Here is an 18,271-nt window from a genome sequence, read left to right on the forward strand (position 1 = left end):
TAAACAAGAATGTAGTCACCCCTCAGGCTCCTCTGCTCCATGCTCGAGAGCCCCAGCTCCCTCAGCCTTTCCTCACAAGGGAGATGTTCCACTTCTTCCAGCATCTTTGCAGCTCTATGCTGAACTCTCTCAAGCAGTTCCCTGAGGTGGTTCTTGAACTGAGGGGCTCAGAACTGGACACAATATTCCAGAACTGGCCTCACTGTGGTACAAGGGGAGGAGAACCTCTCTCAACCTCCTACCCACACCCCTTCTAATACTCCCCGGGATGCTGTTGGCTTTCTTGGCCACGGGGGCATGTTGGTTCCTTTGCCATTGAAAGTTTCAGTCTTCTCAGTAAGCTGAGAGGTAGTTGGCAGTGAAGCATCCAACTTTTCTTCCATCCCAAATATATAGGTACTCATATAGTTGTTACTAATGGTTTTCTTCTCTTTGTTCTGTGTTCGATACTAACCCCTGCTACGGCCAATTGACCAAAACAAGTGTTTCTTGCTTAGTGACTACCTCAGCTCTAATTAAAAAAAAGAAAAAGGACACTATGACATGAACTAGTTCATCTGAGCAGCAGAAAATATACTCTCCATGAAACCTGAAGCGTAATTATGAATCTTGCCAACCAATAAATGTGCAGTGGCACATCCAGCATTTCTGTATAATTTTATGAGAGGAAGTAAAAGCCTTCAAGGCAGTGGCAGAACTAGAGGCTGTTGTGAGTGCAGGGAAAAACCAAGAGTGTGGCAGGCATTTAGAATGTATCACTTCTTTTGTTTAAGTTTCTTATTCTGTTTTATTAAAATCTAATAAGCAAGAAGGACAAGCAGTAAAGCAAATAAGGAAATTGGATAATGATTAAATGATCTTAACAGCCAGTGGTGAATTGCCTGATTTAATTAATTTCTTGCTTAAAGTACTATTATTTTTTCTTTGATCTTTATAACTGTATTACAGAGTGTTCCTTGGTTAGACCAGATTCCATGTAGTAAATGTTTTATTTGTAACTTTCTCAGCTGTTGCATCATCTAATTTGCAAGCTGCTTGGCTTTGATACTTCCTGAACTCTTTTCTATCTCTCAACTGTATTGAAAAGTTGTTTGAAAAATAAAGGCAACCAAATGCTCTTTTGGGTTAGTCATATTTTTAATGTATGTCTTCAATGATTACTGGCTTCAGGAAAAGGAGCATGAAAGCAGCTACCTCCTTACTACCTGGTATGTCTTAATTAATACACTTTTGTATAAAATGAGTACTCTAATTGCAGGTGATAGGAATAATTTGGAAAATACACCGTCACACCAATCCCAGAATTCTCAACTCTGCACATTCAGCATTTCAATGGGACTGACGTTGGCAGCATACTTAATCCTCTACTATAGCTACATGACTCCAGGTAAGTGCCTCCAGGATTAGAAACACTGTTATCTGTGCTGACTCCACTCCAGTGTGGGGACAGTCCAGCTATTACCTACTCTACTCTTAACCCTGTTGAAAAGTTTTCTTCTCTTTCAGTTTCAAAATGGGCAATGATTCTTCTCTTAAAAGGGATTTCCTGATGGAGTCAAATGGAAATAGAAATCACAGGTTTGGTTTATAAAGGGAAAAAAAGAAAACCAAAGCTTCTTAGCTGCACTTTTAAAACAAAGAGAAGCCTTTTGAAAAAGGAAACAGTAGTCTACACCCCTTGCTACTATTCCAGCACAGGAGTACTGCTCTACCCATGAATGAAGCCTTTGCTGGACAAGTCAGTAACTTGGTGTTAAATATGCCAAGTACTACAGCTGGGAATGCACAGAGGTGGCTGAGGAGGGTCATGCCTTACAAGGACAAACTGGAATTGCTTCACATTATCTAGCTGACCAAAAGGGAAAAAGGGAAGAAGTAATTCGATTGCATCCTGAAAAATGCCAAATGAAAAACCTGCCCTCCAATCTGATAGATAAAAATATATAACAAGCTCAAAGAACTGGAAGCTTGTGCCAGACAAATGAGGACTACAAATAAAATGACTTTTTCTTTTTTCTCAGCTACAGGAATAATTAACTACCGGAAGAATTTATTACAGGTTGTGGGAACAAGGATGAAAGTTTTACAGCTCAGATGATCTCATTAAATAAGTGAATATGAATTTATCTAGAAAATACATTGGCCTAGTTTAGTCAAATTGAGATTAAATGATGCCAGTAGTCGCTTGCAGGATTGGAATCTATCAAAAGAGATCCACACTTTCTCCAATCAGGGAAGAATTTTCACTAGTGGTATTCTCACACAAAATGACTGTATCTGCTCATCTTCAAGACAGCCTCTTTCCATTGTGTTGAACAGGGTTTATATTTTAAGAGACTACGACAATGCAACTGCATGTGCAGTCCTGTGAAAATGCCTTTGTCAGGACAACAAAGATAAAATCCCTGAAGCATACAAATCGCTGCAGAAAGCCTGTTTCTGCACCTTCGCATTGCATAACGTAACCTGTGTATGGTTTAGGAAATCATGGAGGCTCCCTTACCAATGAACAGCTAAAAGCAGGAATGAGAAATAATACTAACACCTATGTTCTTATCCCCTAGGCTTTAAATGCTCTGAGTATGGAAAATGAACAAGATACTAAATGTAATAATTTGTCTCCCCGCAGGATGATGCTACATGCTTTGTATAAAACAAACTGAACAGAATCATTATTAGCTATAAATCAAAGCAACCTTCTCACACAATTTTGTATAGTGGGAAAAGGATGTGGCATTTAACCTTAAGAAGTGGATAAAATATTGAAAGGAAGGATCAGGAAGAAGGAGGGATAAAGGAGCATTTAATCTCCAGCCCAGAAATCAAACTGCTGGTACAAAAGGCATACAAGCTGCCAGGCAAGAAAAATGACTGCACAATACTGTGAGAGAAGTGAGAACAGAACAGCTGAACAGGCACACTTTGGCTAGATATAATATCAGACTGCTTTGTGTTTTTATCTTTTATAGTTTTACCTCTAGTAGTGCCTGCTTTTTGGTAAACTGTGGAGTCACAGGTGGTAAAAGGAAGTGCAGATAGAGTTCTAGCGAGGACCCTATGCTCTGGAAAAGCCGTAAGATCACCACGAATATACAAACCTTACTAATGTAAGGTTACTTGCCTACTCACTCATCACTAAACTTCAAGAGGGTTACACAGGAATTTATGAGCTGGTCTTGCTAGTTTTAAAATATTGATTGCATAGAAATTTAATGAGCTGGTGCCTTTGAATTATCCTTGTCCATTAATGGAAATGGTAATTATAAGCATGATATTGATCATCTCAACTTGTGATAGCTTGGGTGAAGAAGGAGCAGAGCTAAGTGTAGTTTGCAGCAAAACATAGCGGTAGTGACTGCAAGGGCACACTTGAAGATCAAAGGCATACTTAAAACATTAAAATTTCCAGTCCAGGAGGGGAAGAGGGTTGGGGCATAGACCTCCAAAACAGAAATCAAGTACTGCAATAGCCTGGATTCAGCAGACACTTATGCACACACATCCTTATATGATTTTATACAGATTAATAGTTTCAGTAACTTTATAAAACTGCTGATCTGCTTGAAAACAAACCTACATGTAAGAATGCACAAGAGCGTATTTGACCAATTTCTGTCAAGACTTTAATCATCTTTGTGGGGTTTTTCCCCTCAACAGATTCAGACTACATTGCTCTTAGAACACTTCTGCATTTTTAATCTGAAGCCTGCAAAATTCTGTTTAAGAGAATAAGTCAACTATTGGCATATCCATAATGACACATCTGAGAACTCCAATTAAGTACTCTGGGATCTCCTTATCTAAAGAGTATGATGTTGAACAGCAACTGTGCAAAATGTAAATCTGGCTTAGTCTGTCTAGCTGCCTATTGGCAGGTTACTGACTCAACATCACAGAATCATAGAAACATAGAATGTCTTAAATTGGAAGGGACCTCAGAGATCATCTACTTCAACCTCTGTGCCACAGGCAAGGACATCTGTCAACTAGACTCAGCTGCTCAAGGCCTTATCCAACCTGGCCTTCAATACCCCCAGGGATGAGGCATCTGCAACCTCTCTGAGCAACCTATTCCAGAGTCTCACCAACTTGTTCCTTTTCTTATTATGCATAAGTTATGATAGTTTAAAAGAATAATTCATAATGAAGCTTGGAAAAGTTACCTTTTAAGAAGAGTTATTACCATTTCAACTGTGGGAATAGGCAAAACCTGCAGAATATCCAGAATACTCACCACAGTTTGATGATTGACCTGGATCACCTCATCACCAGCATGGATTTTCTTACACTGGTCAGCAGGAGACTAAGGACAAGATACAATAATTAACTTTAGATCAGGGGCGTGGAGGGCAAAGGGAGGAGTGGGAATTAAAAGAATGGATGTTCAAGGAGGCAAGAAAGCTATGCCCAAAACATTATTGATATCAAATAATAATTGGTCATATTTATTAAAAAAAAAAAGTATTTATAAGATTTTTTTTTTTTTTTCTGCTTACAAATGGCAATTTAGTGAAGTAATCTAGAACCTCACTTCCATTGGTGGTGAGCAGCCTTTCTGGCTGGTTGAACTATTCTAGCTTCATTAACTCTCTGTGCCTCTCAGTCACAACCTTTCACAGAATACATTGGGTAAATTTACATCGCACAGAAGTGAGCTTACTGCATGGTCAGGGACAGAGACACAGCAGAAGACATCAGGAATCATTCAATCATTAAGAAAAAAAAAAGGCCAACAGGGCAAATAGCCAATACTGACTGAATCAGGTGTGTTACAGGTGCTGTTCCAAGCACAGCTTTTACCTTGAGACTACTGCTAGTTTATCATCCCTCACCTTGCTCTGCCCAACCTTCCCCACACAAGCCATGCTTCTACTCCTCACCTCCTTGATATTTGCTTATTCTTTCATAAGGACTTCTGTGAACATATTTATATGAATACAAACTTGATTACTTGAAACTGTGAGCAGGTAAGCAGGAAGCTGAAATCAACCACTCAAAGTTTAATTTCAGTTGGTATTAGTCAGAAAAGGAAAGGCCTGGTTCTTTCTCTTTTTAGTGCCTTGCCTGACTTTGATGAGGCTGAGCTAATTATTATCTTTTAAAATGAAATGTTGGCTCTGAGGTCAATTATCCCTTCAAAAGGAATGAGAAATCAATTTGCTGAAATGCCAGAAATTAAAGGTCTTTGAAGATAATTTATCAGCACATGTGATTACACTTCTAACAAAACCAAAAAAGCACCTTCTTATGGTGTGTCTCTTATCAAAAAGTTTTGACATTTAAAGTTTAGTTAAAAATAAACATTTGAATGACTGACAATTTAGTAATTCCTCCTACAAATTACAAATGCACAAATATTTTCCCTATGAACTGCATTTTATTTCTAACATGAATTAGAAACAGAGTAAAGAAGTGGGTTAATTACACCATGAGTAATTCAATCTATGAATGAAATCTGTTGCCTCATAGTCAAGATGGATCATTCACAAGTTTCAGGACACAAGACACACACAGTCATTTTAAGGCCTCTAAATGTTGCTGACAATGTTAATATAAATAAGCAAACCCATTTTAACTTTAATTTGCATTAGACTTGTCTTTACAAACAGTGACACACAAAGCTTTCCATGGGTTTGCACTGTCTAAAAATGGCGTGGCAGCAGCTGCATGATGCAAGCAGAACAAAACACCACATGTGAAGCTGACTCGTACAGGCCACGGATGCATGCCACAAGGATTCACATCTTTGGCTAGCTGTACAGAGCTGATTTTATATTCCTTGGGTGTCAGCATTACATAATTCCAGTATTCACAGACTCACCATAGAATGGCTTAGGCTGGAAGAGATCATCTACTCCAACCTCCCCACTGTGGGCAGGGATGCCTCTCAAGTAAGACTTGACTGCTCAAGGCCTCATCCAGCCAGGCCTTAGCACCATATTAGTAGTAACACCACCATAATAATATTAATAACACAACATTAACTTTAAACATCTCAGCCTGTAATCTCTCCAGCTGTATGCTGTTGAACACAGCCCCAGCTGACTAAAACACCACATGAAAGCCAGAACGGCTGGGCCTTGTTATGAAGCCTGTCAGAGAAATTAGATTGCAGCAGTTGAAGGCAGATTTTGTTCCCCCAATTTTATAATTATGAATTACAAGTTAAGAAACAAGAAGGATATTTAGAATCTACTTCTTTATTCCTGTCACACTGCTAAGATTTTAGCGATCAGTCATACTGATTTGTGTGCTGCAGCATTTCTCTGGCTGCTTTGCCTAACACTTTGGGCCCACAGTGAAAATGATGATTGATCCATTTTTCTTAGTCTCTTCTGTGTTTTTACTACAGATGATGTAAAATATGAAAGCACAATGGTGCTTAACTCCTCCTCATACAGTTCTTTCGGGAATGGTTAGTTTTGTAAAAGTACTTTTAATACTTGCTGGAATGCTGTGTCCAGTTTGGGCCTCCCCAGTTTGAGAGGGACAGAGATCTGATGGAGAGAGTCCAATGGGGAGCTATGAGGAAGACTGCAGGATGTGAACATGTCTCCTGTGAAGAAAGACTGAGAGACCCGGGGCTGTTTAGTCTGGAGAAGGCTAACAGGGGATTTTATCAATATGTATATCTGGGGGGTGGGTGTCTAGGTGAAGGTGCCAAGCTCTTTACTTCAACGCTTCCAGGGGCAGTGATTCCAGCACTACCCTAGGCAGACAGTTCCAATGCTTTGCAAGGGCTCCAAGTTTTCACAAGGATAATATGACATACGTATAGAAAAGAGAAAGAAAAAAGTGGTTTGATTTAAAGCAAGTTTTCATATTACATATTCTGTACAGCAAATACTTGCATGCATGGTAAAAGTAATTGAGAATAAAGAAGCTTACATTTTCAGTTGTTCCTGTGATTACATGCAGTCCATCATATGTTGATTTGATGTACATTCCCTGAAAAATGAGCAACAAAGGTAATTAATATTTGTGGGAAACAAACAAATGATATTTTTAGGATAATTAAAATATGCTTATTCCAGTTTAAGGACCTAGCATTTGAACAGACTGGAAGGCATCATGGTTAATTAACATTTGTAAATCTAAATTAAGCAAATATGTATCAAGACTCATCATAAACAACAGATTTTTCTCACTTAATGCTGTCTTTTTTATTTATTCCAACAAAGCTTTTGGATCAAATTCAACAGTGAACATTAGCACAAAAAGCTTTTTCCTCTTCAGTACTTGAAATATTTATCATGACCTCTTTTCTCTTACTAGTGACATAAAAGAAGGATCAAAACTGAAACCACGATGAGGAATAGTCTTTAAACTTAAATGCCCCATCTTCAGAGAGTTACTGAGTCAATAAAAATGAATCCACAGTCTAACCAAGAAAATGCATGAGCCAGTGCTCATGTCACCAATGTCTAGAGAAAAATGAGCTGGGTGAATGAACAGGAGCTTTGTAATTAGTCCAGCAAGAATACTGCTTCAAGGATGCCAGGGACATGATACAGAGAGACAGCCTAAGTAGGTGTCTATCTAGCTGTACACACGCAAACAGAGCCTTAAATGTCAGTGACACTCAATTGCCTGTATTCTTGCCTCTCGGGAGTAAGGTCATAGCATCACATCTCGCTGTATACTCTGCTTATCCATCAAATTTTGAAATATAATTAATCTAATTGGTACATTGTACTGCTGATTCATTATCCTCTCAATAATTCTGCATCACCTTGTGCTGTCAGAACAGAAGTTTAGAGCCCCCAGCAACGATAAAAGGACATTTTGTTCACAGAAACCAATTTCAGAACACTGATGAAGATCTTCAGGCCGCACACAAGCACAGAGAAGTACTACAAAGTTAAGATTGCATCACTCTCTACAACTACCTAAATTGGAAGGGTATAGGGAAGATGGAGCCAAATTCTATTTGAAAGTGCATATTGAGAGGAGAAGAAGGAAGAAGCACAACTAGGACCTCAATTGAAAAGAAAGAAAACCCAAACCCAAACCCACACCAAAACTCAGAACATTTTTTACAAATATTTTTTCCCAGTTTCCCCATTAAGATAAAACCCTGAAACAGGCTGCCAAGCCAGGGCTGTGGAATCTGGTTTGGAGATGATCAAATCTTGACTGGACAAGGATGTGGGACAAGGATGTGAGTAATCTGTTGTAGCTGGATCTGCTCTGATTTTTCATCCTGGGCAAATGTGGCTTCTATCTTAAGGTAAACCAGTTCCATTTCACCAAGTTTTAACTGAATTTAAATCTTAGAAGTAAAGGCTGGCTAAAACTGATCAAGCCACTTAACTCTACTGCACAGGAAAATCCAGTTTAGATTTTGCTCACCATGACTACTTGGTCCCTTGAATGAAAGTACTTTATAAGTTATTTCATTTGTAGATAACAAATATATCCAAATGAAATCTTGAAAGTCTTGAAATCACTTTCATAAAATGTGATTAGTTGGAAGAAAGAAGTTTCTGAGGAGTCTGCCCCTATTTCCTTCTACACAGTTGGCTTGATTTTGTTGGTGTTCTTTATTGTCTCTGTATTACCTCCAACTAGTGATTCTCTTTCTCTTTGCCAGCTGAAATCCATAAATAAGAGCACTAGGTCCTAAAAAACCTGAAGGTTCTCACAGACAATGGGACACTGAAATTCTTAGCTAGGTATTTAAATCCCTCTAGTATGTGTTAGGCTGGATTGCCAGAGTGAACTTTTAGCCGGAATGTTACACAACGTGCTGCACCCGTCATAGTCTGTTATTTTAACACATAGTAGAATTCACTAACACATTTCCAGCCACACTTTCAATATCAAATTTCACATCACAGTTCTAGCACCCTACTTGTTTTGACAGGATTCATTCCCCACTTAACAATCCGGCAGACTAAGATTTTAAAAGCCCAAGCAGAAGATAGCGACTAAACTTTTTACTCAGTTCCAGGACATATTTCTTCAGGAAGTCCTTAGCCTCCGGGTAAGCTGTGTGTATTTCTGTAAAACATCAGATTAGTATTCTATCTCTCAATCTATGCCTTCCGAGAGACACAAAAACTGACTAATCACTAACAATTACTCTACATTCTGCTATCTGCTCTTTTATCGTAGCTATTCAACTTTAGGAACAAAATAGATATAAAAAATAATTTTAGTGATGGCCTCTCAGCCTTCAAATTACTCTGCACAGAGCTTTCATCTTTGCTTTCCAGAAAAACAAAAAATGAGAGAGACTGTTTCTCATTGACCATTACAGCAGCACTGTATCTCCTTGAGATATAGAACGGCTTAGGTTGGAAGGGACCTCAGAGATCACTTATTCCAACCTCCCCACCATGGGCAGGGACACTTTTCAACTAGACTCAGCTGCTCAAGGCCTCATCCAGCCTGGCCTTGAACACCCCCATGGAGAAGGCATCCACAGCCTCCCTGGGAAGCCTATTCCAGAGTCTCACCACCTGGTACTAAAGAACTTCTTTCTAAGATCCAATCTAATCCTACTCTCCCTCAGCTTCCAAGCATTCCCCCTTGTTCTGCTGCTGGTTACCCTTATAAGATGTTCCTCTCCAGCCTTCCTGTGGGATCCTTTCAGGCATTGGAAGGCAGCTCTTAAGCCCCCCAGAGTCTTCTCTAGGCTGAACAACCCAAGCTCTCTCTCAAAGTCTCCTCACATCCTTTAGATAATTGTGGCCCTCCTCTGGACTTGCTCCAACAACTTTGTGTCCTTCTTATGAAGGGACACCAGAACTTGAGAACCCTGGCAGGCCACATTCTATCTAAAAAAATGTAACAATTGGGATATTCATTTTAGATTTGCAGTAGTTGAGTACAAGGTATTTTATATATGACATGCATTTTTATATGCCTATCATATAGAATATCATAGCTCCAAAAATATTTTTCCACTGGAGACAGTTTTACAGCTTTATTTAGTCTGTGTCATCTATTATAGAGGCCAGATGTGTCCCTGCTTCAAATCACATTCTCCCCCCTAAACCTCCTCCCCTCTTTGATATGCTGTCACCACTTGCCTGTCCTTTTACTGCAGCTAATGCAGTGTGTAACACAGGTGTACAGTTCAATCCAGCTCTTGACTGCTTTCTGTAGTAGGAAGATTCAGAACAATTTAAGAACAATTTATCTTTCACCATGAGAAGACATTGACACCTAGAAAAATATTGTTTCTGAAGGGCAATCGGTGTCACTCCTGTTTTAGTGACTGGTGTGCTTCATCCACACTCCAACCTAATTTTCCTTTTTAATGCCAGCATTGGTAAGGAGAAAGACTTGAATCTCCAAGCATATTTTAAGTAATACAGGCAGAGGTTAGCAGGATCCCTCAAAAGTGAAAATTTCATATATATATAAAATATATATGTACAAACAAAGTAGCTTATTGATACAAATGAAATTGTTTAAGGGGATCACTTTCATCAAACTTCCAGTGAAAAATGAAAATAATCTACTCTGAACATAAGAAATGTCCAAAATCACCAAACTTAGTGCTTTGGAGTGCTATTAATTCTGTGAACATGGGAAAAACAGACTAGGCAAAAGAGCTCTATCTTGCTTTCAATGTAATGGGCTCTTGGCTATCTTTTTGTTTAGTGTTGTTTCATTCTTCTCACTAATATAATAATTTTTAATAGTTAATAAGCCTAAAAAATAGAAATACATTCAGATAAGTTTCCTGTCTGATAAGTTCCAGGCATACACAGATTTAATACTGCAGCTGAGGGATTGAACTAGTATAGATAGCCCAGATATCAATAGCTAAGTAGATCCTGTCGTGACAACTGTTAACACTTCTGGGACTGCTAGAAGTGGTTATTTTGTGTACCAGTATTTTCTACTTTACCTGTGGCTTAAAGCAGTCATAGTGATTTAGCATATTCAAGAGTCTTATTCTCCTGTAATGATGTATTTCTACATAGACATAATCTTCAATTTGCAAACTAATTTATTAAAAGAGGATCCACATATCTGCTATTTCCATCCTATTAACTTCTGTTATAAAACCTGACAGAAATTAAGATATACTCTTGTAAGCTAATTATTCTCATAGAGCTTTTTACACAAACCACTTGCAAACTGCTTCATGGATTGCAGCTGTCCAAACTGTCAAAAAGCAAAAAACCCATCGAACTAAGGCTACACCAGAAGAATGTTTTGTCAGCAGGTTGCACAGCCAAAAAGGACACAAATGAGTGAGCTTCCAAATCTTAGGATCCTTCCTAGGCTCTGGATAGGCTTCTTTCACCCCCCCCCCGTTGTCTCCCACCTCTCACTGTCTTGTGATCCTTCCTCTTCACCACAAATGGCTACCCTTCTCAAAGAGGTTTTCTTGTCTATTCAGCCTCATAACACCAACTTCTTCCCCCTCCTGTGTACTGCTCTCTCCTGCATTCAGTGCCCCAGACCAAATCTTCCCACAAGCTGTTTCTTCCACACATCTAGTTCCAGAATCACTTTTCAGACAGAAGGGATGGAGCTCATCTGCTAAACAGGGATATCCAGACAATATTTCAGACACTTCAAAGTAGCCAAGAAATATGCATGGGTTTGGCAGACAGAGAGCCTTCTGGAGTGGCAGCTGAAAGATGGATATCTACAGAACTGAGTGCTGCTGTAGAGGTTTTTCCTGCCTCTTTCCTTTGAGTTTCAATTGCTGCTGCTTGTCCACCAAGCTGTCTTCCTTCCTGTCTTCGTACTCCTCAGGCTCATGAATGTTTGTTCTCTTTGTCTAACCAGATCCAGGGCTGTCTTACCATATCTTTCACTATCACAATCTGTTTTGTTTCTGCCCAGGTAACTCTATTCCAAATCTTCTGTCCTATTACTGGTCTATTTTCTGCCCTTACAATCAGAATTTCCCTGGAATCCTTGCTCAAGATGTTTTATCTTCTTTTTCTTTTCTCTCTCCTCCCCAAGAATGGGGTTGTATTCTTTCTACTTTCTTCTTGAATTGCACCGATGATCCCAGAACAGAGGTGAATGACAAACTGCTGCCCTTATCTCCAGGCAAGACTTGAGTAATCTCATTCACTCTGTGAAGATGGCTCAGACTAGCCAACAGGTAGGGGGTTAGAAAGAAACAGATGCTCTTTAATAACTGTGATATGTCAGGTATGAAACTCCAAAGGATTTACTGATATGAGAGAGGCTACAGAGCAAGGAAATGTTGCACAGGCTGTTATGTCAAGAACTGTTCCTGAGTAACTCTACCACTGTCCCCTAATGAGAGAGTGCCTTAAAGGTTTTTAATTAAAATCTGACTTTGAAAACATATGGGAAGAGTCAGTCATTTTGGAGAGACTATTCCCCAGAAAACACTGCTTCTAGTTGTAAGTGGAATTTCCTTGAAGAATTTATTGCAGAGTCATCTGGTTAATTATCCAAGGTTTAATGACAGCAGTGGCTTTTTAAGTGTCAACAACTCCTCCCAGGTTAATCCATGGGTGTTTCAGGCAGTATTTGAGGAGCTCTGAATTTTGCAAGGGGAATAAGCTCTCTTAGTATGAGCATTCCTGGCTCACACTTCCAACACATCCCACTGCAGGTCATTGTTGAGTTTTGGATAACCATGACCTGTTACCAGATGATTCACATTTTCATATAACTTCTCTCTGTTGGTATATGAAAAATACATCTCTATTCAGGTATTTAAAACAGCAATAAAATGGTCTGTGTGTCTCAGCAGTAATTCTACAGGGAGAAGAGTTCAGACTCTGTTTTCATAGCTCAATGAAGCACAGATAGTGAAGATGCAGGTTTGCAATGCTACAAACTACCAGGGAGCTGTTAAACCCCTTGATCTTTTTGCCCCAAATGTAAAATGGCTTTTTGAATGTTGTTTTAACTATGAAATTTGGACAGAAGCATATAAACAATTGCCAAGATAATGCTTTGAGAAGGTGCCTGAAAGAGGTTTTTGTTTAAATTTGATGCCATGTTAAAAGTCCTTCTCAAAAATATTCATTTTGCTCTGCCTTTTATGTTGCAGTCCTTCACCCAAATTTGCACTAAACATCTCTCCTTTCTTCCTGCAATACAGATTCCACTTTTCAACAGACTGATTTCTGGTGTCCTCTATTATTCTTCTGTATGGGTTTGTTTTAGTATTTTTGTCCTTTTGGAGCTTTCCTCCAGCCTCCAATTTATGCAGAAACTTCAACAGGTTTTTTCTTAAAGTCTTTAAGATAACATCTAGTATTTTTACCATATGTATTGTTCTTTAGTTTCCTTTTTGCTAGCATTATTTATTTTTTTTTACTGGGAATGCTAATCTGGTTTTCTGTTGGCATTGGTTGCCATTACTACCACAAATTTATGTATGCATTTATCTGAACCATGTTACTCAAAAGAGTTTAGTCTTCTTTCTTACCTTCCTTTCACTAAAACCTACTTAAATAAAAACCCATGGACAACAAACAAGGTAGGCTATGAGAATCTTTGTATGTCAAGTATGATGGAACTTTGCCAGGTTTCTGTAAGCCTTTGAAAGGTATCTGAAAGAATCAGATGAACACCCTAACAGTTTTAGGACAGCCACGCGTGCTTCCACAGAACAACTGCCTTCGTATCTGAGTTCTACTTATTACATTCTTCTGCAATTCCTTTCTTGCATGAATGGAAAAGTTTGCTTCCATCACTTTAAATGACAAATTCCACATAAGGAAAAGTGCTTTTGGAAGGGTAGATACATATTAGATGGATGAATAATCCTTAATAAAGAAGGGGCTTTGCATCTGACAGCTTATCTATTTGCTTTCCTTTTCTCCAGCGATGCACAGCTTATAAAAATATTTATTTTCACAGTCTGTTTCCCTTAAATTCTTAAATGAAAGAGGGAAAGTTCTCTTTGCAGAAATATTTCCAAAGCTGTGGATATAAGCAGCGTATATCTTAATTAAAGTGTGACAGATTACACTGTTCCTATCAGCAGTAAGAAGCTCAGACACAAGAGAGAACAACAACAAAGTGAAAGAGTAATAAAAGCGCTCCTGCACTCCAGAAGTAAAACATTCCTCAGACGTCAGAAGACAGAAAACCAAACAATGAAACACAACATCCTGCCTGTTTAGAATCTCCTGCTTAAGAGTAATCATTAATCCCATCAAAGAAGATTAAAGTGCATGTTACACCGCAGGATCTTTAAATATAGGTACAGCGCATCAAGTGCAGAAGATTAAGGAAAAGTTGAGTCTGCAATAACACTGGCTCCAATAAAAATCAGTCTACCATTACTGACAGTCCCTGGTCATTGAAGAGTAGTGGGAGGTGAAAAACAACTCAAACCTCAAAATCCTCTCCATGTTCCCATCTTATGAATGGCTTCTACTTCCATCATCTCAAACAAAATGCTGATTTGCTTAGCCTGCCTTTATCTGACAGCAAACTGCTCCACAGTTGGCTCTGAGGTCATGAGTAGTGAGGTTGCATTGCCTTTCAGCTACCCTCACCCTCAAGGGTTTAGCAGCAAGCTCAGGAGATGCAGCTCTTCCCTTGTAGACAGTAAACTCTTGACTGAAGGGCCTGTTGCTTGTGTTGGGTCCATCAGGCCAAGGAATTTGAAGCGGATGCTTCTGCACCATATTTGCCTAATCACCACACAGCAATTCTGAGACCCTTATGTGTAGAACTTGCTCTGCAGACTTTTGAAACAATAAATTCCAGGGGAATGCATTTTTCAAACATCACATTTCTTGAGAAAAACCAAGACCCTTGCCTTGTACTGTACAGTTATGTGAAGTGTCTGAAAATAAAAATCATGCTGTAATTTACCATAAGTTCTTGGTACCATCACAAAGAGGCTTACTATCTAACCGATCTTTCTCTAAGTAGATTTGTAAGTATAAAAATGATCCATTTCCCTTTGTTAAGCTACAGCTGATGCTATAAATAATTCAGAGTTGGCAAACTAAAAGCCAAGGAGGGTAATTTTCTTAAATCATGAAGTGATTTTATTCAATTCTGTTCAGTTTCTTAAAAGCTCATGCATGAATGTTCCCTTGCTGTCAGAGCTGACGCCGGTTCTCCTGGTCTAGTACTTTTTCAGTACAGGAGTTTATTTTTCAAGTTTGTCAAATTGGCAGTTTGAAACAAAGCTTTGCCTTCCAGACATTTTATTCTGGCTGATGATGCAGTTCACTTTGGATAGAAATGAGATTACCACAGTCTACAATGCGGGAGACAAAGTGATTTATAATCTTAAAAGTAACTTTAAAATGAAACAGAAACTATATGGAGGATGTTTGTCACTGAACATTCAGTGGCTAAATAGTGACAAGGAGGAAGCAATCTGAGTGGTAGGAGTAACTGGTACAGCCTGGGAAGGAATGGAAAGAGAGTGTTAAAATCCCAGTGTGTTTCCAGAGGCCAGCAAACGCTTGCAGAGATCAGGATGCAAACACAGTCATCAGGACTTGGAATGGCATCTGAAATGTGTGCTTCCCGATGCAGATCCTTTTGTCCAGCAAACTGCCATGGAACTACCAGCAGAAAGTGTGCTATTGCTAAGGATATTTTTAAATAAGGATATTTTAAAATAAGATAGATTGAAGGAGAAGATACTTTAGAGAGGAAAAGAGAAAAAGACAACCATTAAGTTGGTAAAAGCCCAGATAGAAAGGTAGCAAATGCTGGAACTGAAGTTACATGTTCAAAGGGCACTGAGTCCCTTTGTGAAAATGTTTTATGATCCAGAATTCATTTAAACAATTAACCCCACAGACACTGCCCTGCAGGAATTCTGACTGTGGGTAGAAACTGTATTGACTTGGACCTGGAAATTAATTCAGCTTATGGGTAAGCTTATGCAATGCCTATAGGACTGCTTGTTCATTTGTGGGAGAAATTAGAAGGGATATAATAACAGCAGGTTTGCATATGGAGTCTTGAAAATAAAGGCTCCTAATTAAATCAACTGAATATCACTCCAGATAACTAAATTCTTCTATAAATCCGAGTCATTTGCAACAGATTTTTCACCAAAGGCAAATAATTGTGTTCATTTTCTAGGTGCCAACTCTCTGTGAGGCTGGAGCTGGAGTCCTCAGCAGCTCTGAAAGGCTTAGCTGCACTTAAAACCAAGAGAGACTGTGATTTATGCTATAAAGTAACAAGGGTTCTGAAAAATTGGATGCTATCTTCTCCTGAAAAATAGCTTTTTGGTGATTTTGACACAAATTGCTCTGTGTATTACATTCTTATTTATAAAACTGAAATTATAAGGTTGTTTTCACAAGTGTGTTGTGAGGATGAATTAATTAGGGTCTGTAAAGCACTCAGTAAGGCCATATGAAAAAAAAAAAACCAAACTCATTTCACAATGAAATTAGTAACTGAAGGGAATGCAGAGCTTAGCAGCAGCATGGTAAATAAGACCTCAACCCTTACACTGAATGATAAGGACAAAAATGAAGCTCTAAATACTTTCCATTCAGTGAATAGTGCTCATTTTTCTCTTGAATGAAGCAGAGATCCTGTGGAAAAAGCTGCTATACAATCATGAGAAAGCCATTTGTAATTCATTACTCTGTTCTAAATTTGATCCTGATTAATGTTTTCTTCTCCTCTTCACACGATTTTTCTTTTATTCCCATTTATAGTCCTTTTTCATATCTTTTTCTAAACAGAACTGTGTCAGCAAAATTGATTATAAGGAATTTTCCAACCTAACATGTTGGAGAGCCTTCACAATTAGGCTCAGAGAACACAGCCATTCACTGTCATTTCACTTCATCTACCAAAAACAAAAAGGAAAAAAAAAGCAGGCAAAAATCGATGGGCACTTTTGATTGCAGTCTTTATCTCACATCCTCTGTCAGCAGTGCCCACTTACTGCAGTTTTCTTGGCTGGAAACTCATGGGCACACTGTGGTGGAGAACTACACCCTGATTCCTCACCCAGGGATGGAGTGCAGGCTGTAGTGTTGGGCCAGCTCAGGCTTTCCCTGGCTGATGCTCTGTTAAGAAAGAGAGGGGTCCAGGGAAGTGTGGACCATAGGCCAGGCCACACCACCACAGCCAACAAGTCTCACCTTGGTACTTTATATCATGCCTTAAAGGCTTAAATATTACTCCAACACTTTCTGATAAGAATAACTCCCGAAATAAATCTGTCCAATTTTTCACACCATTCATTTTACAGCTCATTATAGGACATGGCATTTTTGAAGGAGGCTACACTAGTAACATCAAGGAAGGAGGAAACACTAGTAACATCAAGCCCTGCTTGCTATGCTCCATCATCTCTGAGACAAATACATCCCAGCTGTGGTCATGCTCCTTCAGCACTGATAGTGAGCTCTCCTCTAAGCAGACCAGCAGAGACCCATTTCTGGATATAAAAGGCAAGATGCACAGAGATCCAGACCACCAGCATGCTGGATGTAGCAGTCCTAATGCAAGCTGAAAGCACTGAGAGAATTTACAAATCCTACACTGCACAAGCTGTTCAGTGGTACTGACCTGGTGTCCCAGCACTAACCCAGAAATCAGACCAAGAGGGAAAATTGGGCCACAAAGGGAACATATTTGGCCATTGTACAAGCAAATTGTATCCATCTTCAGGATTACATACTGGGATAAGCATCTGTGATGCCACAGAATTGAAAATGCTTTATGCTCTTGTAATGTTCTTTGTCGACTAAATCAGTCCAAGAGTAAAGTAAGTGATTCTGTGATTCTGTATGGAGTCATACAAGCCCCTATGTCTGTGTACATTTCATGTTACTAAACACATAATTCTCAAACCAGTATGCATACCTCAAAATAGTTATGCTTGTGTAAGTTCAGCAGGATTTGCATCTGATGTTCATTAATATTCAATGTCAGAACAAAGAGTAAGATATTGGAGTAATACCAAACTTCTCAATTAACAGTAATATAAAATGAATCTGTAAATCACACTGAATTCCAAACCAGAAACATGCCACAACACATGTAGTGAAACTCAGATGTGTTTTAATCTGTAAATCACACTGAATTCCAAACCAGAAACATGCCACAACACATGTAGTGAAACTCAGATGTGTTTTAATCTGTAAATCACACTGAATTCCAAACCAGAAACATGCCACAACACATGTAGTGAAACTCAGATGTGTTTTAATCTGTAAATCACACTGAATTCCAAACCAGAAACATGCCACAACACATGTAGTGAAACTCAGATGTGTTTTAATCTGTAAATCACACTGAATTCCAAACCAGAAACATGCCACAACACATGTAGTGAAACTCAGATGTGTTTTAATATGTC

General features: G+C 38.9%; 1 protein-coding gene across 1 annotated transcript in view; it reads right to left on the bottom strand.

The window, feature by feature from the left end:
• Positions 1–18,271, bottom strand: part of LOC128898093 (connector enhancer of kinase suppressor of ras 2-like) — a 193,134-nt gene that overhangs the window by 67,132 nt on the left and 107,731 nt on the right. Inside the window, exons 7-8 of the mRNA XM_054169610.1 lie at positions 6,889–6,948; positions 4,235–4,303 (exon numbers count right to left, since the gene is read on the bottom strand). Of these exons, the coding sequence (XP_054025585.1) occupies positions 4,235–4,303; positions 6,889–6,948 (129 nt within the window). The remainder of the gene's footprint in view (positions 1–4,234; positions 4,304–6,888; positions 6,949–18,271) is intronic.

This window comes from Dryobates pubescens, chromosome 18, assembly GCF_014839835.1.
Source record: "Dryobates pubescens isolate bDryPub1 chromosome 18, bDryPub1.pri, whole genome shotgun sequence".
Taxonomy (NCBI): Eukaryota; Metazoa; Chordata; class Aves; order Piciformes; family Picidae; genus Dryobates; species Dryobates pubescens.